This window comes from Nyctibius grandis, chromosome 12 (assembly GCF_013368605.1).
Source record: "Nyctibius grandis isolate bNycGra1 chromosome 12, bNycGra1.pri, whole genome shotgun sequence".
NCBI lineage: Eukaryota > Metazoa > Chordata > Aves > Nyctibiiformes > Nyctibiidae > Nyctibius > Nyctibius grandis.
In genome coordinates this window covers 9,515,643-9,540,115 of record NC_090669.1, presented here as the reverse complement: position 1 = coordinate 9,540,115, position 24,473 = coordinate 9,515,643, and the positions used below count along the sequence as shown (strand labels likewise).

The 24,473-nt window shown below is 40.3% G+C and overlaps 1 protein-coding gene across 1 annotated transcript; it reads right to left on the bottom strand.

The window, feature by feature from the left end:
• Positions 1-231: 231 nt before the first annotated feature.
• On the bottom strand, positions 232-24,360 carry VPS35 (VPS35 retromer complex component). Its single transcript, XM_068411118.1, has 17 exons — positions 24,283-24,360; positions 18,288-18,386; positions 16,695-16,791; positions 15,812-15,935; positions 14,338-14,520; positions 13,806-14,019; positions 12,951-13,034; positions 12,386-12,495; positions 9,238-9,334; positions 9,001-9,149; positions 8,266-8,473; positions 7,588-7,743; positions 5,851-5,973; positions 4,700-4,879; positions 3,268-3,507; positions 2,401-2,544; positions 232-1,136 (listed from the first exon to the last, which is right to left on the bottom strand). Exons 1-17 carry the CDS (start codon positions 24,283-24,285, stop codon positions 957-959), a joined length of 2,391 nt encoding a protein of 796 aa, XP_068267219.1. The 5' UTR covers positions 24,286-24,360; the 3' UTR covers positions 232-956.
• Positions 24,361-24,473: the final 113 nt, after the last annotated feature.

The following is a 24,473-nucleotide window of genomic DNA, read 5'->3' as shown; positions in this document are numbered from 1 at the left end:
TAAAAGCATTCTGAAATATGAACACACATTGTCTCAGCATCACCTAGAAAAATACTGGTTTTGAATTATAAAATTCTACATGAGAAATGCTAGCAGCCTCCCAGCTTGTCCAGTTTAACTATGCCTTGATTTTTCTGTCCCTACAAAACAGAAGTTTCTTTGCTTTTATCAGAAGGTTCAAGATTATCATTGGGTTCAACAGTGGGCTCTGAAGAGACATGAAACAACAGGTGTTAATAGCAACTTTATTGTTTCACTGGTGCAAAATCAAGATACTGAATAAACTTGTGTAATGCATTTTCCCCTAAATTTACAGTAATGAAGGTTATACATATCTATATAGATTGCAATTTCTCTATTTTTATACTATTTGGAACAAAATTGTTTTGATAAATATGCCCTGTGCACAGTACTGGCCCTCACTGAATGTCACAGAGCCTTAATATGCAAAATATAACTTCTGTTTTTGAACATGGTACTTTAAAACTCTCCAAACATGCATTAATATATTCTAGTTTTAAGGGAAAAATATTACACTTAGTCTTAACTTGCATTAAAAGAAAAGCACAAGCAGAATCTGACATACAATAATCCCAAAAATCTGATGCTCTGTAAGGATCAGACACAGTTTCAGATGACAGTCACTGCCAGTTTAGAACTCTGGTGCTACAGAAGCAACAGTGAACAAACCGAAGAGAAATCGGAACCGGAAGAGCCCTACCATGTCACATGGATTTCAAAGAAAGTTTCAGCCATGCTAACTGATGAAACCTGTAGTTGCTGGTCCAACCTTTCAAATTTGTTAAGAGTACTCAACACAAGTGTTTGAAGTGCCAGACTGAACACACGAACGTTAACTTAACTTGACATTTCTGAAAGGCACAACCTATGAATCTATCTTAAAAAAAAAACATACGGTATGTAAATGAAAAGAAATGAGTACAGTGTATATCTTCCTAAAGAACAAGACCTTCATAAATTGGCCCCTCAGATTCTGGTGATTCCCTCCTCAGACGCAAGTGCTCCAGTGTGTTGTGAAAGTGTTTGTTAATTTGTTCTGTTTCTTCAGTAGACTCAAGGTTTGGGAGATCTTCTCTTATCTTCTGTATAAGCTGATTCAAAACCTGAATTGTCACCTACAGGAGAACACAGACATTAGTTTTAACAGACTTGTCTCTATAAACTGTTAGTATTTGGACAGTTCTTAGAAATATTGATAAGACTGAACGCAGACAAACTATTGGAGACTGCCTTCTCTTGCTCCTCATAGTACCATTTGCATTTCAAGAGTTTTGTGGAAATTCCCCCCATCCCAGCAAATGTGAAGAACTTAAGACATTAATCTGATAGATTTGTAACTTTTACCACAGCATTTCCTTCCAGTTTATTCAATACAAATTTAAAAAGCTTTAAACAAATAAAGCATATAATCAGGTTGTCTGCACTCTAACATAATCTGTTTCTTGTAGAAGTCAGTCAGGATGGTAATAGCAGATTTATTTATTCTTAGTGACCAAGTCATTACCTAGGAAAGTACAGCTGCCTATGATGCTTAGTCCAGCACTACACAGAACAGCACAGCACAAAGTGCACTGCAGACACCCCTGTATCCAGAGACTATTTTTACATCTGCCAAGTGCTTTGAAATTCAAAGTTTTATTTTCATCTCCATCAGATAAAGCATTTCCTACACGACCACTACTACAGCGGGAAGCCAGTTCAGTTGCTGGCAAGTCAGCAATTCCCTAAAATCTCTTCAGACATTCTCTCAGAACTACAGGGTATTCATTAACATCTGCTTTTGACCAAATGATGACATCAGATGGGATGTTGATCTCTGCTTGGCCAAGCAGCTTTTTCAAACTGTGTAAATTTACTAGTTATCTGCTAACAGAAAACATATGAGGTAACTATCTCGGGACTTCAGATGCAGAATTTAAGCTGGTACATGAGATGTCATATCTATGTCTTGAAATCAAAGCTTACACCAACCATTTGTGGCACACTCAGCAGTGATCTGTAAGCTGTAAGAATTTTCTTTCCCTTATGTACATAGTAAGTTAGGTACCTCTAAAGTCAGATGAGAAAGTAGTAAGATTCTAAGTCCTAGTAAGCTTTGATCTAATAAATATTTTAGGTATCCAAGTCTCACAATATTTAAGTTCATAACTAAACTGCAAATGTTTGGTGTTTTCCTCCATATAAGAAGAATGAAGTTTTATCCACAATTTTACTACTATATCAAGAACTGACTACTCTGTTATGACCAGAACTTGTGCCTCTCGTGAGAGGCTGCAGAGCAAGCTGAAGAGACATGATTTGGGGTATAAGTGTGAATGAAGAGCTTAAAGAAATGCTCTTTAAAAAAAGATGCAATTGAGAGAATGCATTTCCACTCACCGCCTCATTTTCCTTTTCATAAAAATAGATATATCTATTCAGAATTTCTATGAAAAGTTGGACTTGCAGAGAAGGGTCCATGCACTGATTTGCTATCTTCAGAGCCTTCTTTAGGCATTCCATCACTCTTTTTCCTCCATGAAGCTAGAGGGTAAAAAACCAGAAGTTACAAGAAAAGAAAAAGAATATTAGGGAGCTCCAGTATCTCTTCCCTTGGCACATACATGGCATTTCCTGGTGGTCTGCCACAGGAACACAAAACTACACAAACGGTGCAGAACAGGCTGTCATTGAAAGCTTAGCTCGCCTGACTGCCACTAATTTGAAGTTTTATTAAATCAGGCAACAACATAAAACAGTTATTGAAAGCCTTCATTATGAGATCAATGAACTCGATTTTGTAATATGTACACTAACACATACTTTGAGAAACAGATTTCAAACACTGCTCTTTCTAATTACAACAGCTTATGTGACAAGCCCTGAAGAACACACAATTTTTTTTTTTTTTTTTACCTTTAACTTCAACAACTTGTATCTTTAATTTGGAAGCTTAGCAGTTCACGTGCAAACACAGCTACTACAATAAACATATGCAAAATGCAGACTGTACTTTCACAGCCAGTCTTAAACTAGCTGACGCTCAAAAGCTTCCATGGTACTTCCACCCTTAAATTTGAGTTTTCTCCATTTTTGTATTTATGCAGCTTACACTACAGTGAGATCTTGAAACTTCATATATTAGAATACATTCCAACCAAATCTACACCACTAAGTGATCTATCTACTTTAGAAATGCCTTTAGCAGAAAGGCAAAACTATGTTACTGAGGCAGGACGTGTCAAGTTGCTGTTGCTTATCTCTTACCTCCTCTCCATTCTTGTCAGTATTTCGGCCAGACCAAAACAGATGGGCACAAGTGCTCACAGCCCGACACTGGTCGGGCTTCTTAAGGAGCTTAGAGGCTGCCAGTGCACACTGAGTCCTCAAAGGCTCATGGTTCTCCTCACTGAAGCACTTCATTCTCTCAAATGTCCCAATTATCAAGGTGATTGCAGCCAGCTGTGCTTTTGAATCACTGATTTCATCTTCATATAAAGAGAAGGCCTAGTCAAGGGAGAAAGCAAGACTTACTCGCTACTTTAGAACACATCAGGAAAAAAAAAAAACACACACCTGCCAGTGACACAGCAGGAAAGTGTCCAGTTTTACATTTGTTAAAAGCTTCGGGCAGGAAAAAAGATCTTTCTTTGAGAGTGTCAAAAATCAAGTTAAATCCACAGACTGGAAATAAGTCTTGCAAGAAATACTTCTTACTGAAGTGGTCATAGTAAACAAATGTGATCCTACTTATAATCTGAAGATTTGAGTATTTCCTCATTTCAAGCATCTGTTGAAATACAGAACTTCAGTAGCAGAAATAGTCCCTGAAGAGGATTTGGTTCTTTGAAACACCCAAAACAGTAGAGCAGAAGTTGAGTGGTAGGTCAGTGACCACAGAGTAGTTAAGAAAAGTGTTTGCACAGCTGCTACATGGATGAAGAGCCTTGAGGGAACACAAAAGACTAAAAATCCTGAACAATATCTCTAATAGAGGGTACACAATTGTCATGCTGCTCTCATATTCAGAGTTGTGCTATGATGGCAACTGATACAAGACAGTGAGGAAAGGCTGAGGTTATCAGCAATTCAAGTTTAAGAACATGCATTAGTAGCAGTATTAGAGGAAAGATTAGGACAAAGCTTGCAATGTGGATAACGTTAAATAAATTGATTCTTTACCTGATGGGAAAGTTGTTGCAACAAGTAAGGCTTAAGACCAAGTAACAGGTTTAAGAGGATTTTCAGAGCAGTTTATAATAGGTTTCAATACAAGGATTTTAATTAGCAAAGCCCAGCATGGTAGTTGCGAACACTGCAAATTTTAGAGAACTTCCAAAGAGTGCTTGTGGTCAGGGCAACACCAGCTAGATAACAGGAGCTGGGAGACAGTCTTAAAAGCTCAATGAAGGAGCATTTTATGTTGAGAAAGCTACACTCCTCCAGTGAACCAACTATGCGAGTAGGAGGCAGCATTGCAAGATACCACGTGTTGTCAGAGTGAGTATTCAAATGTGTAGCAATGGAGCTTAATTCCACAGGAGCCTGGGAAGCAAGAATGAAGACAGAGTTTCTAATAGCATTAGCTGTCAATTGTTTCAGATGTTTTAATCACACTGGATCATTCAATGTTCAGGAAATCTACCCAAGCCAAATTTAAGGTAGCACAGGTCATCGACTGTAATAGTTGGACACTCACCTGGGACATGAATTCATAGGCCACAGTTTCATGATTCTCAAAGCCAATCTCTCCTGCAGCCAGTGCTCCTTGTAGGAAGAGACGAAGAGGCAGCTCTGCCAGTTCTGCTTTGATCAGAGCACTGATGGTCTGATGAGCAAACGAGAAGATTTTCTGGCACTTCTTTTCCCATTTGTCATCCTAGAGAAGTGAAACAAGTCAGAGCTTGAACAAGACTATTGCTATAAGGAAAAGAGAACCTAAATTGTAATAAGATCTGTTAAGTGCTCCAGTCTGTTGTCTTCCGCATGCCACTCCAGCCACTAATTTACTGAAGTAATAGTGAGTGCCCTAGCAGCACTGTGTTGACCTCAGCAGGTCTTCACAAAGTATCTTTTCCATTTACAAAAAGTTCACAGCCGTTTTTCTTACCAGCTCACAAAAACCTTCCTCAGAAGTCTACACTGAATTGCAGCTACCACAGCTACACTTAGAACATAACTGAGCAAAAGCCTAATCAGCTAAGTGGAGAAAAATTCTATTCAGTCTGGAGCATCAATCAGAACCGGAACAGATTTTTAAAGCATTCATTTTGAGGAGTGTTTTAACAAACAGCATTTTAACTTCGTTCCTCACAATATATCCCCCACAATAAGGAAAAACACATATTTAAGCTAACTATCTCAAATCAGAAAGCATTAAAGGGCCAAAATGGATCAGTGATTGTTTTAGTGTGCACTTTTGCAACTACTGTATAAGTTAACCTCCAAAGAAGCACTTACTTTCAGAAACATTAACATAGTATAGCAACAGATTTAGAAGTTGATGAATTTCAGTATCCAGATTTAAATCAGTTTCATGCCATCATTTGCAGTGTTGTAGTTCTCTGGTCTCCATGTAAAAACACATACTCAGTCACCTTCATGAATAAACACAACTAGCCAATTTCTGCTTCACCATTCCTCAAATGCTGAGATAATTTGATATGAATTGATAAAAACCCTCCTTAAATTAGAAAGCATTCACACCTCAAGTAAAAGTCTGCCTTAAGCAAAAAAAAAAAACGCTAGCATTCTGTAGCGAGTCTTAGCATACTGTAGCCAGACAAAATGCATTTTTAAGCAAGCCAAAAAAGAAGCAAGTATACAAGAGTTATCTAGAGGGCAACTTACCACTTTGGAGTTCTCTTTGTAGCGAAAAGCAAGCTGGTATGCAGCAAAAACCAATGGTGGCAGTGTAAAACGAATACGTTGGTTCCCACCTGCACCAAAGTGTTTCCGGGCAGTGTTTAGGATCTAAAACAGAAGCACTGTAAGTTTAGAGAGTTCTTGAAAGAGGTATTTTATTTGCATCTATAACTTAATCTGCACTCTTACCGAACAAGAGCATCGGAAAGACATGGTGTTAGCATCAGATAAATTACAGTATTTGGGGGGAACTACATAAAAATTGCTTTACTTGAATTAAATTTGTGCAGTCTCTGTAGCTTTTTATGTGGTATCCACCCAAACTTTTCCTACAGCTGCTTAATAAGTGTTAGGCAGCACTTGTACTCTATTAGCTGCAGATACATTTTGAATTGTGCAGTGAGATGGAAATTGCCTGAGCTTGCATTTAATAGTGACATCGGATACATTCTGTCCACTCAATGGAAGCTACAAAAAGGACTATCCTTTTTGTAAAAGTAAAAGAAAACAAGTTTCATGAAACTGAACACATAAGTCAATAAGGCTTCTCATACTCTGAAAGACTACAGTGCCACATTCTGGTAGCCACACCTGCAACTTTTGCCATTTTTCCCTGGTTTTAGTTTTTCATTATGCTCTTTAATGACAGCTTCTTTTATTGCCTTTCTCAGTTTTGAGCACAAGCTGCACACACAACATGAACGTGATACTTTTCTGCCTATCACCCTTGTTCTAAACCTGTGGAGAGGGACTAAGGAGCTCTACTTGTTTGTACTGTTAGCTTCTCCCCTTCCCCTTATTTTGGGATTATTTCTGTCTATTGATATAGTTAGTCATGTATTCACATAACCAGAATTCTCGGGAATAGCAAGAACTCCAGGTATCAGAAAATAAATTAATCTCTTCCAAGCAAGCTAAACATTACATTACATTTGTTGTTTGTAATAACCTGACTCCCTTTTCAAACAGGACAAAACTCAGACGTGCTGAAGCTATCTTCTACATACATTTTTACGTTTTACATACATACATTTTTAGATTACATCCAGAATTCATGTAAATAACATGAATAAATAGAAATCTGTCATTACCCATTATACACTGTATTAGCCACTTTAGCTTGTAATGCACTAAGGTGTTTGAATTTGCATTTCAGATCTCTTCCATACAAAATGCATAATTTAAAATGAGATACTGTGAAAAAGCTGTGAAAATCCCATAGTCTTGGATTTTTTTCCCCACTGTTTCTGTAATGTAAGAAAATTTGATACAAGCATTTGTGATGCTCATCAAGAAGTTATTAAGCATTTTTACTAAAAGGTGTTAAGTAGCTTACAGAATTCTATCCAAAAGGTAATTTGACAAGCCCTATGATGGCATTTAAAGGTGGTCAATCTGATTAAAGCTAAGCATTGCTGGATAAGAAAGAAGACAGCCTGACATTCAGAAGCTTTGCAAAAACAGCTTCAACATCTCTAGAAGCTATGCTTCTCCCCATTACAGAAGTTGCAGCAAAGGTCTACATTTCAAGCCTGCTTTTTCCAAATAAATAACATTTCATACTACCATTAAAGGTGTTGTACACATAATGTTTTCTACTGAGTTTGTAGTGCCAGAGCAGCAATGCCCCAGATCCCAGCTACACTAAACTCTTGTATACTAAATAATGCAAGAACTGACAGTTCAGAGAGCACAAGCATTCAGAAGCACCAATTGCCATACCAGATACTGTTGGTCAGGGTCATCTGAACGCAAAAGATGAATAAATCTTCCCACAAGACTCTGTTCATCAGCAAAGTCCTCAGGGTCAGGATCTTCAGCAGGCTGATCCGGTTGATCCTGGATCAGCGTGGATACCAAATTCATGATAGCATCAACCTGTTAAAGGCAATATAAGCTCTGTTTAAACTGGAGTAGTCTGTAAGCATAAGTTGACAGCAACGGGGAACATCTTTACAGCCATTCATAGTGCTGACAAAGCACTAAGAAAGTCTATTAGTTGGTGATGCTTTAGGACATATTTGCCTTACTCCCTGAAGAAGGGTCCCTCTTAGCACAAGTGGAACAGCATAGCAGTACAGAGGAAATTCAGATTCCAAAAAGCACTATCCAGCCTTATTCAGGTAATGGGCCTAGTTTTAAGGGGATTCAGGGTCATTATTCAAATCTGACAGAAGTAGTCTCTAGGATGAGGTTAGGTAAGATGTGCAAAGACAAGATATTTAAGAACATGGTGGAAGAATTATCAAGTGGGATAAAGCCTGCACTACTAAGATGGGGAGGCAGGGGCATGAAGGCCAGGAAACAAAGCATGCCCTGCATGAAGTCACTTAGTATTGGTTTTCAAGTCTTCAAACAGTAGTTTAAATACCTAGAATTTCAAGTTAACTTATGTCATACCTGTTCTTGGGACACAATTTCTGTGTTATAATCCAATACATTGCTAAGCACGTAACAACTCATGCTCTTCCTGGACTCGTAATCAAAGTATTCAAAGAGTGGGTGAAAATGTTTTAGTTTCAGAACTGTCAGGATATTGTTGTAAGTATCAACAGGGATTTTCAAAAGTCTAGTCAGCTCCTTTGAAACGGCACTGCTTGTTGCAATACTAAAAGAAAACATATACAAAACCCACAATTAATCAATAGTTCACACATGTAGACAGATGTAAAGTCTGCCTCAATACCAATTCTGACGTATACCACAACATCTAAGCAACTTGCTGCTAGGGAGATAGGAAATAAAGTATCAAAACAAGTCATATCTTGCTCTTTAGGATGTACACTGTAAACTGCATGTTTTAAGTTGCTGATAGCAGAAGCAGAGACCGTGGCTGCAAATTCAGCAAGAGGAGAACTCTGGAGTGCTGTAAGGGATGAACAGATAATGGCTACACACAGCTTGGTTTACACATTGTGTAGCCGTACAGCTACGCAGTAGGATTTATGCACAGGTGAGCAAGTCCTTGTCAGTCAGTAGTTTATCATGAACCTCTATAGCTTGGCCCAAAAGCAGTAATCTTACACATCCAAAGCATGTCTTTTTGCTATCTTGTCACATGTGGTGAAATGCAGAAGTCAAGATTTTAGAGTATTAATTGCCACTCCATAGAGAATGCAAGAGATGTTTACTTACTGTTCCAGATTAAGTTTATTGAATATTTCCACAGTTGTCTCCAACACCTTATCAACATAGTCAACACGGTCTGGGTAGCATTTCATAGCCAAGTTAATGAGAGAAACTTGCAAAGATACCACATCCTCTGAGGGCATGTCCTGGCGAGACTGAAATTTAAGACAGCACTGAGTTGATAAAGCACATAACTTCGCAAAAAAAACACCCCAAAACTGCATGCAAGAGTACCCAGCATACCTGTATAACAGTAGCGACCTGCTGTGAAAAGATGTCAAACAGTTTGATATCGGCTGGGATACCAGGTCCATCTTCACGATGTGCAAATAAAGCTAACCTGGTAACAGATAAAGGAAAGCAGCTTGGTCAGCATAGTTCTTCCACTCCTCAGATAAAGGCCAGAACGATACTGGCAGAAAAGGCAAATCCTTTAGGTATATTTGCAAGCTCTATTACAAGCAAAAAGGAAATTAATGGAAGTCAGAGGCCTTAAGAGCAACTGAGCCTGGTAAATATCAGCCCTGGAAAAGAGCGCTGACAGAGATTGCAAGATGAAGAAAGAACAAGGAGGACATTTCATAATCCATGTTCATCTAGCAGCAAGTGTTCTGTTCTTTCCAAAAGAGAAAGAGGTACAGAGTAGGCTGATGGAAGACCAAGCATCCTGCATCCATTCAGTGATATTACTGAAGTTAGACATCTAGTAGCATTCTCTGCAAAACAGTCTCCAGAGAAAAAAAACAGAAGAAACATGCTGACTTAACTATATGCTTTGTCTCCAAAGACAGACCAACATGTTTGGGACTTCCACTGTTTGCAAAGAGCAAAATACAAACTGAATTTCAAGTGGAGAAGAATACTTTTTGGGAAAAAAACAAAGCAAGAGACTGCTAACCAGCAAGCATCCAAAAAGATGTTGTAGAGCTATCTGTAACAGGAAAAAGTCATGCCAGCCACCATTTCTGCAGAAATTGGATACAAGATAAGAAGAATCACTACAGGAAGGCTATCACCTTACCAAAGCTGCAGCTTAAAAAGCTCAGCATTGCTGTCTTTACTTTCTAATAGTTAAGGGATTATTCTATTCTGAATTAGAGAAAGACCTACAAAAATATTTAGAAAAAGGCACCTGATCACAATTTTTAAGTTACTTCTTACAAGGTTTCTGAAGTTTGATTCTGAATGAACTTTGGGTCTGAAACAAAGAGGCAGGTAAGAAAAGGTTGAGGTGCCAAAAAACTTCACTGCCAGGAAAAATAGACATTGAATTACTATTATACCATCCTAATGAAATAACTAGCAGACTTTCAAAAGCCAGGAACAATCACCGCCTTTTCTCAAAGGGACAAGGCAGCTTTTCTTGGCAACAGCTCAGAGCGTAAGGCCAGCATGCTACAAAATATGATCAAGTTGCAGGCAGACGGCAGCATAATTAAAAGCTATGAATATTTTAGCAAGGCAAGAAAGATCCCAAAGCAGCAAGACTATTTTCAGAAAGATTCCTTTAACAGGAAAGCCCCGTGGGAATAGGGACTAAAGCTTCACAAGCTTCCCCGGCAGTCACTGCTGGTCAGTTTCAATTATTCCATGCCAGCTGATATAAAGATGAGAAATGCCAACAGGCACTACCTGTATGGGGCAGATTCACAACTACACAACAGTGAAACGCATAACAATTGTTCCTAACAACTCCAATTCTAACACAGGAGCAACATCTTCCCTACATGCATGGATTTCAAGAACAGACCTGCTCATATCCTCCAACACTTGCAGTAACATTACAGCCAAAAGCACAAGTTGCCATACTATAGAGAAGATAATCATCACATCACCACCTTTCTACCCTTGTCCTATAGCCAAATGAGAAGGCTCTAGAAGACACTATTAGTGGCCCAACAAAACACAGTAGTGATAAGTCTAGGAGGGCAGCAGATTCACTGCTAGTCAGTTACTTACTGATGTTTGTAACAGTAAGAATAATTACTGAGAAGATAATACCAAAGCTGTTTAAGTCCTCTAAGTAGGCATGACAGTAAAAGCTACATGAGGAAAGCTTTCTTGCAAGAATTACATTGCTATACAGTAATGTAAGAACCTAGCAAAAGATCCTGTGACCTCTGTTAAAAGTAGTCTCAAGACAGCCTCAGAAATTAGATTGTTATAGGCAATGCTTCTTGGGATTTGGGGTTTTAGTGGGTTTTGGGATTTTTTTGTTTTTTGTTTGGTTTTTTTTGGTTTTTTTTTTTGGTTGGTTGGTTTTTGGGGTTTTTTGTGTGTTTTGGTTTTGTTTTTTGGGGGGGGGGGTTGTTTGTTTGTTTGTTTAAAGCTAACAAAATTATGAAAAATCTCAGCCACGGCAGCAAAATGTAGGAAACCAATGAATTCCTGTGAACATCTCTGGATGAAGGCAGAGCTGCTTCTATGCCAAATGCACAAATACTGAAAGACACTCCAATAAGACCAAAGTCCTGAAAAACAGATCTGATGTAACCCAAAGAAAACAAACTACAGATTTGTTAAGTAACAAAATTCAAGATCCTAAGTTATACCAGTCATGCATAATATACACACTCCATCTCCAGGCATTAGAGAAAGAAACAAAGCCACAACAGTGCTACTCATTGCTGAATGCCAGTTGGACTCAAGATCCCTATGGCAACTGAAGGCCATACATTGGTACATGGACCAGATATACAAAGGTACATAATGTTTGTGTGCAAATGCGAGGACAAGGCTTTTTTGAGGCTTCAAAAAGCCATGTAAGTGCAATTCCTTTCTGCAGTAAGAGAGTACAGGTATTCACTGATAATCTGTGTTGTTTCCTTTCAGGATACAAACCAAAACTTCAGTTCCGATTTCTTCCCCATATCTGAATTCAGTGCAAGCAGTTCTAAGCAGTACCTCCACAGGAAAAACACTCTTGGGAGAACAGGCAGGAAGCTAGTGGTAAACTAAGAATTAAGAAGGTAGTTCCATTTCCTACTAGCTCTTTTCTGAAGAGGCAAGGTTAAGTATCCTTGATATAGGATTTAACCATTAGGATCTTCAAGTTTTCAAGAGGTACCTATGACCAATACCACTGTCAAAGCAGAACACTGCTGCCACTTTAGTTCAGAAACATGAAATTGGTCGATTCCTGGTTTAATCTGTTTACAAGCTTTAATCAGTCCTTAAAGCAGGTTTCATTGCAATCTGTAAAAGCAGAGTCCAGAGAGCAGAAGCTATAGAAATAATATTCTTCACAGCCTTAATTACAGCTGATAGACAGACACAGAAGCAGTGAAGTATCAAAAATTCAAAGCTTTCAAATGCAGGAAGAATTATCATCTGCATGTGCACAACACAAACTTAATTTTGAGCTAATTTCCACCCCACCTTGGTCACTCACCTGTCAATTAAAGCAATAATTATATTTTTCACATTCACATTTTGGTGCAGCTCAGCACAGGCTCTGAGAAATGGGTTCAGGGTTTGGAGATGAAATTCATCTGGGAAAACCTGAAGTTTGAGATCAACAGTCATCAAGTTATAAACTGAATTTGCCCATTGTTACACAGCTGTAAAACAACAGAGTAATTCTAAAGCAGACAGCCACACAGTAAATACGGTTTGGCCTATGAATGCTTTAGGGTTCCCCAGGCTGATCTTGACTGAGTAAACGCATGAAGCAAGAGATTCAAGACAAATGGATAACCTGAGGGCCCAGATATCTATTACAATTCATACTGCAGGCACTGCTGCTCACAAGCTTCTGCAACAGAAGGAGCACAAAATTGGATTCAACTCCACTCTGCCCATCTGGTAAAAAATATGGGACAAGCCACTATATAAGAGTCCCAGTGATGTCGTTTTCCGGTTCATGAGGAAGAGGCGAAAGTATCCTGAATCTGACTAAAAGTATAGGAGTAAGTGTCCCTGTGTCCCATCACTGCAATGGAATTTAAGCAGCTCACCTGTATGATGCACTCCATGAGGTACTCCTGAGCTAAAGCATCTCTACAGTTTACAACTTGCTCCAATATTCCAGGCAGAACAATCTGGAATAGGAAAAAAAGTCTTGCAGTGATTTTATAATTACTTTCTAAGTTTATATTCACACATATGCATTTAATCCGAGCAGAGCAGTATTTCTAACATTTCTCAGCTTATTCTTTACATAAAAGGCTTTGTGATAAGAAGTCCCAATTTCCAGCAGTTCCATCCTTCACAAAAAAAATCTACTGGTCTCAGACATCTGTCCCTTTCATACGTTATACAACCTGCAAGCTTTGATTTATTAAGTCAGTGCTACAAGCTTTGCTAGCATGTACCACTACTCACGGTCTCAGCAGCACTGCTCAAAATCGCTTTCAGCAGCTATATTGTAGAACTTACAAGGGACAGACTTCTAAATAATGTATTTGCTTGACTATCATTTCACGCAATAACAGTTCTCTTGAATGCTTTGGGAAGCATAGCTTCATTTAACTTGTAAAGTCTATCACAGAACGCTGTATGTATACATATCCCTTAAACCAATTCATTATTCTACAAATAAAATGGGAATCAGGAAGGAAAGTTTTAAAATTTATTGTCAACATTACAGACAAGCTTACAGGAAAAATGCATGAGTCACGTCCTTAGCCTCACAACACATTATACAGCTTCATTAGCATTCAGAACTTTTCCTCAGGTGAAGAGTTCAAGAAGCATCAGGATTATTGAACTTTTAGCAGAGCTGTAGCACTTCAAGCTGCTCATCTGCAAGTCCAAACTGGTTTCATTTAGAAAAAGTAACAGAAGTCAGAAAGGACGGACAGACACCCCACCTGCTTATATCGCTCCACATTAACACCTTCCAACTGACTGAGGCGAACCAGGTTTGTTCCTACTAGGATTCTCAGTTCCTGCCTTTCTCGCTCCCTTTTCTCTCTGTCCCGACTATGGCCCTGGTGTTGCATTCGCACCCAGAGTTTGTTCATCTCAGCAAAGTTCAGTAGCACAAAATCCATCGAATCACTGATGTCTCCAGTGGTTTCTTCACTGCAATTGAGAAGAGGTTAGGAACAGGAAAAGCTTGTCAGAGGTATTCATCTTTCCATCCACTGGTGAATACCCAATTTTTAAGTAGGTAGGAGGGTAGGGAAGTTTGTGATGGGATATCTGGGTTCTTATCCTAACTTGTGAGAAATCTTAGTTCTTGGAAGGGAATTCTTAAAGTTAATGGACGAAACACCTGTCAAGCCTATAAAGTTCTAAGTTTTAACACATTGACTTCTCTCAAACCTGAAGAAAGTCATACAGAAAATTTAAATATGTTTTGTTAAACAATTTTTTAAAGTTATAGCCCATCTTTCTTACTCTGCTTGCTCGCCTTCATCCGGTAAGATATTCCTGGTACACTGCAGTAGATAGTTTCTAAGAAAAAGGCCTCTAAGAGGATGCTGTACTCCACGGCACATCTCCACCAGGTCTTTCAAAATATCTTTCCTGGACTGTGGAAATGACTTGACATAGACAACACCTACTGTTATCAGGAGATACCTGCAAAAGGCACAGAATCAAACAATAAATTGTAAAGGAGCAATACCACACTTAAATGCAACATTTCCCTTCTTTCATCCTGACAGTATTACCAAAGCACAGAAAGCAATAAAATATTATCTAGGTCCCATAATTTCGGATATGTAGTCAGCTTTCAACTTCTATTCCCCTCTGCTACAGAAGCAGTTAAGCCTCTCCCACACTGTAATCTAGCGGGATAGGCGTTATGCTCCTTGGAAATCCCCAGGCCTGTACTCATTCCTTCAGCATCTCTGTATTAAGCAACAGGTAGAAGGAACATGCAAGATGCAAAGGGCTGGTGCTTCAGTATACCTGGACTCCCTTTCAGCTTAAGAGAAAAAACAAAATGCTCAGAACCTCCACATATTTGGTTTAGAGGCCTCCGCCCTCTCTGCATATTCTCTGCCTCGATGTGACAGAACTCCCATGAAAGTACCAGAAGTGTTCATCACAGAGAACCAGAGTCTACATCAAGCAGGCACGAAGACAGCTCAAATGATTATGCAAAGGGGTAAAGACATTGTGGTAGTCATCAGCCAAACCCCAGAAACTGCATGAGGATGCAGCCTGGTGTCCCCAAAGCCTCTTCCTAGAGGTCAGGAATTAAAAACTGCAGTACCAAGCAAAATCTGAGTCCCAAGTCTGAATATACAGAAGAACCCAATAGTCACATATTTAAAGATAAACTTTCCAGTATCTTCTCTAGTATGCTAACACATAGCCAAAAAAAACATATTCAGAAACACAAAGCTTTTAAGAATTGAGCTAGAGAAATTTTCAGCTTCCTTCTCTCACACTTCTTGCACTTCGAAGAGACAGATGCTTACAAAGCACCTACTGTGTTTGAGGATCTAAGATCTAGATCCTCAGGTTCAAATTCATTAACAGATAATGGAAAAAGTTAGTAAATGTGCAGTCAATCTCACTGATCAGAGTGTGGTACTTGGTTAATCTTCCACTGACCAGCTCTTTACCCAAAAGCCAACTTTACTCCAGATAAAAGTGCTTTCATCTTGGTCATGTGCAAAACCAACACACTAGCAGGAAGAACTGACCTTCTGCAGCTGCACTCTTGGCCTAAATCTCAGCAGCCTCGTAGTAATCCACTCTTAAGATACACAGAAATACTATTCACCATCGCAAACTGAATTCTTGCTGTCAAGCAAGAATGCAGTCATTTATTATCTGAACCCAGAGCCTGACCACTAATTCACCAGTTTAAAAAAAAAAAAAAAAAAACACCACCAAAAACTAACATATACACACTTACAGTCTTGGAATAATATTTCCAGCATACTGTACTAGCTCATAAAGGTCTGCCACTTTCCTTCCTTTGGCAAATTCATCTGTCAGGTAGACTTCCAAGTAGTGTAGCTCATCAGAAATTGCCATGTCTTTTTCTCTCAGTTAAGGATTTTAAGTTAGAACGTCTACAACAGATTTACGTAGTAATTTGTTCCTTCACACCAAGGAGGAAAGATGCTGTACCAAATAGAATTGTGCCCAAGTACGCAGTACTTCTGAAACAATAATCACTATTGGGATAAATGTGCAAAATTAACTCCAAGCATTCAATTGTCATTTTTCCAATATCAGAAAAGGGAAAAAAACTAAATCAAAATAGTGAGCAAATGAATGTGATTGAACACAGTACCTAAACTAAAGGCATACTATGCATCACACAAGAATATCATCCACACATGGAGGAAGCAGTATTTGGATATATTCACATTCTATTCCCAATAGGAATATTCTATCACAATAGGCACAAGTAAATACTTCGAGGCACTGACTTACGGCTAGAAGCTAAGATAGTAATGAAGGGCAAAACGTAAGTTGGTTTTACACATTTTGGGGTAACTGCAAGCAGAGTTGTTTACAGAGCTGGTATTTTTATAGAACTAGACTCCTGAAAGCTCTCAAAGGAATATATGAAAGACATTAAAGACCTGCTTTATATCAAAGGGAAAAGATGAACTTAGACAGTGAGCAAATAAGCATGTATTCTCCTACAATATACACAGATAAATGAATATTGAGGAGAAAAGTGACAGTAAGTATCTGAGACCGATGAGATGTCATTGTATCAAAAAAAGCAGATATTTCATTCCAAATTCAGCATTTCAACCATTCATTTCCTCTTCAAAGGATACAGAGTTCATAATAGCTCTTTGGAGATAACATAGAAGTCCGCAGCTCACCAAGCATGTTGGAAGCATGTTTCAGAGCATCCATGAGCTTGTTTTTGTCCTTTAGTGGAAGCAAGAGAGAATACCCTGTAAGAAATACTACTAGGCAACTGCAGTATTTTAGAAAGCTACACTTTTAGCTTTTTAAAAAAGCACGCAAAGATAAAGTAAACATCAGGAAAGTGATAATTCTAATTAAATCAAGTGATTTACTATCTAGCTTGTACTATATTGCCCATCCTAAGTAAGTGGAACATTATACCTGAAGGTGGTAAAAAGACTTATCTGAAGACAGAGCCGCAGTAATAAGTCATAATACTAATGGTACAAAAAAAATAAAAGAAAATTTTGCTTATGCAGAAATCCCCACCCACCATTGCAGCAAGCAAAATAGAATGGATTTCTCCCCGCCACCTTCCCCAATGTGGTCTGTTGTTTTGCTCAGATCTCACAAAGAAACCTCTAGCAGACAGAGGATACACACAGCCAGCAGACCACTGTTGGAATTAGATTCCTCTTCCCCTACTTCTCACCCAAGAACACCACCTTACTGAAAGCCACAGTTTATTAGGCTGCATATAACTTATACTTATGCTGCATATGATCACCTTGCATCACAGGATACAAGACAAACTTCTTATCTACCACCTATACATACTTGTTCAACCCAACTTAAGCAGCAGCATGAAGTTTTGGGGGAGAATGGAAGGAATAGCGAGGGTCATCCACTTAAGTGTATTGTCACTCAGTCAGAGATAGCAGTGAAAAGCTCAGGTTCATCTACTTCAGAGATTTCAAAAACATTCCACAGAGTATAAAACTGGAAAAGGTGTTACCTTCCCTGCTACTGTCATTTGGCTGCAAACCAAGTTAGCTTGGCCAGACACATGGAAATATATGGGAATATTTAAGTTTTCATTGCAGCTTTAAGCAGTTTCTCCGAATAAAAACAGTTTCTCAAACCCAAGAAAGCTACACATGATGACATCATGAGCCCGCACTGGCTACAGTTTCAAGACTAAGATCTCAGTACAACCCTAGCCAATGGTGTTTCCCAGTCACAGAAGAATTCATGCATCAGTCTGCAATTAATCAATACAAAATTTATCCTCTGCAGCAGGTAATTCATTATTAGCATCACGATCTGTGGTTCATGCCTAGAAGGCTACACACAAAAAGCAACAGTATGTTGAATATAGGCAAGACTAGTTTCTCATCATATAGCTCAATATAAAATGAATTTGAGCAATAACTTTCTGATGTAAAGTGGCAGGCTTATTCTCAGTTTAGGCTTACTTAAATGCAAGCACATAAATTATAAAGGTGCATCTTTACAATTTATCTTGTCAAATACTGGTGTAAAATCAGGAAGACACATTCAAAGAATACGCGAGGCACATTCTCATTCAGTAGCTGCCTCATTTATTTGCAAAGCCTCTGCCAGAAAGAGACATAAAGGGTTAAGTTTCCTCACAGCACTAGAGATTAATATTGATTTATTATTTTACTCCTAGCAGACAAGAAGCTTCATTGCATTTTAAAAAGTCACATTCTTACCAAGCATCTCTTCATCTGGAAAGACTGCACCTTCACAGCCTGAATGGCTTCATCCAGGAGTTTTTCCTGTTCATCCTGAGGAGACTGCTGTGTTGTTGGCTGGAAGAAAAAAAATATAACTTAATTAGTTTATGAAGCTGTTTATAACTTGATTCAAACTGGGTGCCCATAGTTTAGAACACAGCACAAATGACACAGCAGTGTGACCACTCAAGAGTTGTCAGAAACAGCTGCATGATATTTAAGGGATAAAGTCCCAGTGCTCTGCAAAAACCAAGGGCAGGGAAGAGATAGGTTATGGGCAACCTGTGAGCACCGTTGCTTCTTGGAGTGCAAAGCCATGGGGACAGAACAGGGTCAACTTTTCCCTTCTAACTTTTACAGGTCAAGAATCCAGTGCAAGCATCTGGCAAGAAAAAGCTTCCAGAGAATGCAAAGACATCAATATGCTGAGAGGAAGCATTGTTACTTCTTTTCAGAGAGCTTCAAAGCAATGCCCAGACTGCACACACTGCAACTGTACAGATGCTTTCCTGTACTCACAAGGCCCAAGTTCTCAATTAACTGCTATCTGAGCCACACAACTCTGTTAAGGACAAGTTTCAGATAAGTAAAGGATAAAGTACAGCAAGTGCTTCCTGGAAGGTAGAAGCGACTCACAAAAGGCAACAGAAAACTGAAGATAAGCAACAACTCTTCATGTCCCCTACTTGTCCCAGTGACCCTCTTCCTCTTACCTCTCCTCAAAGAGGCACATTCCAGGACTTCAACTTAAACTTCCAACATCTTTCGCCTTTCCAAGGATCATACTGCATTTTCTTACAATATTAATCAAATCCATTGCTTACAGCCTTAGATCCTCCCCAAACCCTGCTATAAAAGGCCTTCTCCTACTGCTCCCTGCCCTCTACCAGATTGATGAGATTAGTTTCTATGAGCATCTTTAAGTTATCCTCTAAGATGTCCAAATCTACTTAATCAGAACCTCTAATGCTCTCACCACCTGCAACCAGGCTTCCTCCTAACGCCTTACAAGGAAACACCACCATGCACCTATTGCTTAGGCCCAGTCTTCAACACCTCATTAGAGCCTCCCAGCCTCTCCCAGTCTTGGAGTTTTCAGATGGCCTCTCTGCAATACTGACAGAGATAAAAGCACTGATGTTGTGATGCACAATAACTAACAAGTCTATTTAGTCAACAGAAAAAAAAAAACCTCTGCTAATTGGAGTGACTGCACCTCTTACAAAGCTCTCTATATAATTAATCACAAAGTGCAGGTCCTACAAAAAAAGATTTAAGCATAAGGCAAAAGTAGTATTCATGGCTAGATGACCCTATTTCCCAGGCAATTCAACAGCTACAAATTCTAGAAAAACTCCATCTGTGAAGCAAGTACATTCTGCCAGCAAAACTTTGCTGTAATTGCTAAGCTTTATTTATTCCATGACAGATTAGACTTTCAAGGAACAGAAAACGAGAGTGCTGTGACTAGTGTGCAATCAATATCAAAACATCACGTAACAGACTTGCTGAATTATGTCTATGCCAGACGTTTGTCACGCTCTACAGTCCCCTGAACCCACACTAGCGCTTTAGAGAAGATACATCACCACTGAGCTGAGTGCCATATGCTCTAAACACAGATCTCTCCATATTACAGCACAGCTAGAAACACCGCAGTAACGTTAACACTATCCAAAACTTCCTAAGCCCCCTTCTCCTAACGGGCATTAAGCTCCCACAGCTACCAGTCCTGCTCTTCCACCCTCAGTTGTTCACAGGGCCATGTAGTGCTGGGAGAGCTGTTGAGGTTGTGAAGCATTAAGTAAGCTAGAAGACTAGTCCAGCTGATTAACAGTTTACCATGCATCTAGTTCGGCCTGTAACCACATAAAACCTTTCAAGTCGGGCTGTGAAAAGGCAGCCTTTTGACAACAACACTAAGTTAATGCATTTATTGAAACACATAATATTTGCTACAGCCCCAAGAAGTGGTTGGCAGAGTGCATGTGCATCAGTTTCCTTACTTTTGGTGTGAAAACCACTGGTTAAAGCATAATGCCTACTATGAGTTTGAGACTATGCTTTACATGATATCAATAATGATCTCATCAGAAATACCTAACTGAAGGTATACACTTTCTTATGCAACTTTAACCACTGTCTTTTATCAACAGTTGGGGAAATGATGGCATTTCAGAGCCTTGCTCTGTCAGACCTGGCTTTCCCATTTATAATGAACCAGTCAGCTTTATATCAAATTCTGTCTGCATCAACAGAAGACATTGACAGTATTTCCATTTCTGCTCTAAATTTGAGCAGCAAGGCCTCACACTATATTCAACACTGGGACTGTACTAAGTACATGACTGAATTCATCGACAGAAGCACCTCCATGTTATGGTAAGAGATTCAGTTTTTTCCTTCTGTATCTCTTCAAGAGTAAGAGTAAAATTACATTCATATCTGTTCTGATTTGAAGACTGAGAAGGTAATTGGTCTAAACAAAGATGTCTTTACTACAAGGGTACTGCACTTCACGTCTAAAGAAAAGACAATCTCAGCATTTTAGTCAAGCAGGTAGTGAGATAACCCACCGCTGACTGTCACAAGCACACAATGGAAGCACCCTGAGGTGGTGTTTGTAGCAGCTTTACTCCTGCTTGAAGAGAAAACATCTTAACAGCAGCACCATTGAATAAGTTCCAAATCTTTCTTACTTTTCAGTTTTCAAAGTCCAAATATTTTCAGCTTACCCTTTTCTTTCTACTTGAGAAAGCAAGCTACTTTCAGCTTCAGGACTATACAGGTTTCCACACATCACCTGCTTATTATCAAGCGATACACAAGATCCCATCAAGATACACATATCCTGATAGATATACCTGAAGTTTGAAGAAGGCGTAGCAAAAAGCAACTGAAGTAAAGAGAACATACAGCAGAAGCCTACCAATGACAGTCAGCAGGGCACACACCAAGTCAGAAACCAGTTCTGTCAGATACAATGCTGAATAAAGCTGTTTATGCTCTGTATCTTCCACTTCAAATTAGGAACCTAATAACACAAGATGGTATTTTCAAGTGTTATCAAAAAATGCAACTGCGCTGTGGAGTTCTATGCCAATCTACAAACAAGAATGTTTAACATAAGCTTTTGAAGTGGAAGATACTTTGACACTGGAGAAAAGCAGCACACTCTGTAATCAAGGCACAGAATGTCCTGCCTTGTCAACAGCATGTACAATAAGGTATGAACTCCTGCATAAACACAAGATAAGCAATTTACAGCAATTATGCAGCCATTTAGACTTTAGAAATGCCTGAGCCTTACCCCCATTAGATACGCTGCAAATGCTGAAGAAAAAAGGAGAGTTAATGTGAACACAGTTCTCTGCTTTACTTGTTCCCTAACCTTTTTTTCCTCTGAAGCCCCAAGGAAGCAAGTGAGCAGTGGAGAAGGGACAGGGAACTGCCTCTTGCAGCTGCACTATCAGTTTCTGTACAAGACACCATGGCCTTTTTCTAGCTTTGAAGAAAGGACTATCATAAGTTACCACAAGCAAGTTACAGAAGTCACAACACACAGCAGCTGAATTCGGTAGGGGGGTGACGAGAGCTGGATTTTGGTGTGGGTGTCTTTGTTTCAGGTTTTGTTTCTTTGTTTTTTTAAATAAAGGCTAGTGAACTGTAAGTTGCCTTGGAAAACAAGAAATTTTTTTATATCCCGAACTAGCTTGGAAAAAGTCTACTGCCTGGCTTACCAGAGTGAGTAATACAGGTTATTCTGCAGACAACAATTAGAAAAGTGTATTATTGCAGCAGCAAACGTTATTCTGGACCATGTCTATCCTCATACTAGCAACTATTCTTGAACATACAAAGTGAACATTGCACCTATTGTGTACAATGTACTTATTTTCCAACACTCATCTCCATGGGAAGACTTCCTAAGATTCATACTTAGTTTCATACTTGAGACTTAGCTGCACTCTGGAGATGGTTATTATTTTGGGTAAACGTGTTGACTAGCTAAGATTCTCATTCTACTTAAAAATCTGTTAAAGTACCACAATGAATGAGATTTACCCAAGGAGGTTTTTCTGTCTCCTCCTACTTGGATTTTATTAGGACTACCTACAAACCAGCCACCACTGAGACATGTAAAATGAATGCTACCCAAGACAGAAGATGGGTTAGCTACAGCAGTGGATCAGGACAACTGCCAGCCTACAGATGAAGCCTGGGTGCACACAATGCATTGCTCTAAGAGTCATTGAGCTGCTCAGAACTAACAAAAAATGCATAAGCATTTTGTACCATGTAAGAAGCATTACTCTGCAATACTGAAGGCAACTTCAGAACTTCTACTATATCTCACAGTACAGGAGCTCAAGGAAGAACCAGAGAGAAGAAAACATTTTTCACAGGTCTGAACTGGTACTTACTGCCGCCAGAAGCCACAAGACATTAACAAGAACTAAGGGGTTGGACTTTTTATTCAGGAGATGATCAAGAACAGCCAGAGTCCTCTCAAAATCAGTCTTATTAAAGGTACTTAAACATTCAGCTTCAAGATGTAAACCAAGCTTGGCCACAGGAAATGGCAGCAGAGCCTAATCTGGTAGAGGGGATTATCCCATATTTAACACCTATAAATTTATTTTTTCTGAATCACCTAATATTAGTTCCCATGGAAGTGACTGGCAGAGGAAAGTTGTGTCATTCTTGAGTTAATGACTACCACAATGTATTTATGTGGGGAACAGAGACTGCTATCTAGGTAGAGTTAGCATCTCATCACCCAATTAAGTATTTTCCATTCTTCTTTCAAATAACGTTACAGGTTTTGCCCCCACACACACCCCTCTAGAGGATATGGTATTAAACTTATATCAACATACACATAACTTGAAAAAGAAAGTCTGTCCCAAAAGCCTAGGAACTGTGCAATCCCTGCTTTATAAAGCATTCTGCTAGTTTTTGCGTCACTGTCTAGATACTGTTAGTATTTTTTCTACTCCACAGTCAGGCTAATCAGCACAATGTGATGGTTATAACAAGTGCTGTTTAAAATTTTATTGAATAGTAAATACCACAGAAGACACATTAGACATGTACACTGTTCACTTTTACTAGGAAACTTGATTGTCCCCTTATTTTTATTGAAAACTGAAAAGCATTTCTCAATAAGAGCTACTTCCACGCTGAAATTTCAGGTTTGCCGCTCTAATAAGCACCAACATTTGTTCCAAACCAGCTCTATCGCGCTGGGCCCACCAGGGCAAAACCACCTTTTCAGGAGGAAGAGAAAGGAGGTTCCCTGGCAAAGTCTGAAGCAGCAGTCCTGGAGGGTCAGGAGTGACTGACCGGCAGACTGCAGCGTGGGCAAGCAGAGCACGCACGCACCGCGCTAGAAATGCCACAACCTCGGGTCTGTGACAGGAGCAGCGCGTTAAAACACACTTAAACTCCGACCGCGGGCGCGGCAGCCGTTCCCTAATAAAAACACCCACTTCCCCTGCGCCCCTACCAGCAAACTCGGCTGAACCCAGGGACTCGCATGACCCGCCGCAGCGGCCTCGGGCAGCGCTCACCACGGCGCGAACCGTTACCGCGGGCACAAGGGGCCCGGCCCTCACCTCAGCCCCGCCTGGGCCGAATCGGGTCGGGTCGCGTCGGGTGGCGGCCTCCGGGCCCGGCTCAAGCCCCCCCCGCCCCGCCAGGCCCACCCCCACCGCTGGCCGAGTACGGCCGCTGACGGCGCTCCCGAGGGGCGGCCGCGAGCAGGAGCCCCCAGACCCAGACCGGCCCCACACGGCCGGGCCTGCCCCGCGGCCACCAGCGGGTGCGGGCCAGACCCCTCCCACCTGCACATACGGCAACGGCGAGGCCGAGGCCGGCGCCGGCTCCCGCGGGCCGCACCCCACAGCGCCCGCCCCCCCCCGCCACGGCCCGGCCCGGCCCGGCCCGGCCCGGCCCGGCCGCCCCTCACCATGGTCGCGCCGCCGCCACAAGCCGCCCCCACCAGCACCACCTCACAGCGCCGCGCACCGTCATGTGACAGCGCCGCCCGCCCCGCCGCCTTCCCATTGGTCCGTTCCGAGGAAGCGGTCCCCTCCAGGCCGATTGGCGTAGAGGGTGATGATTGGCGGCGGGGCCGGCCAGTCCGCTGCCGAACGTGGC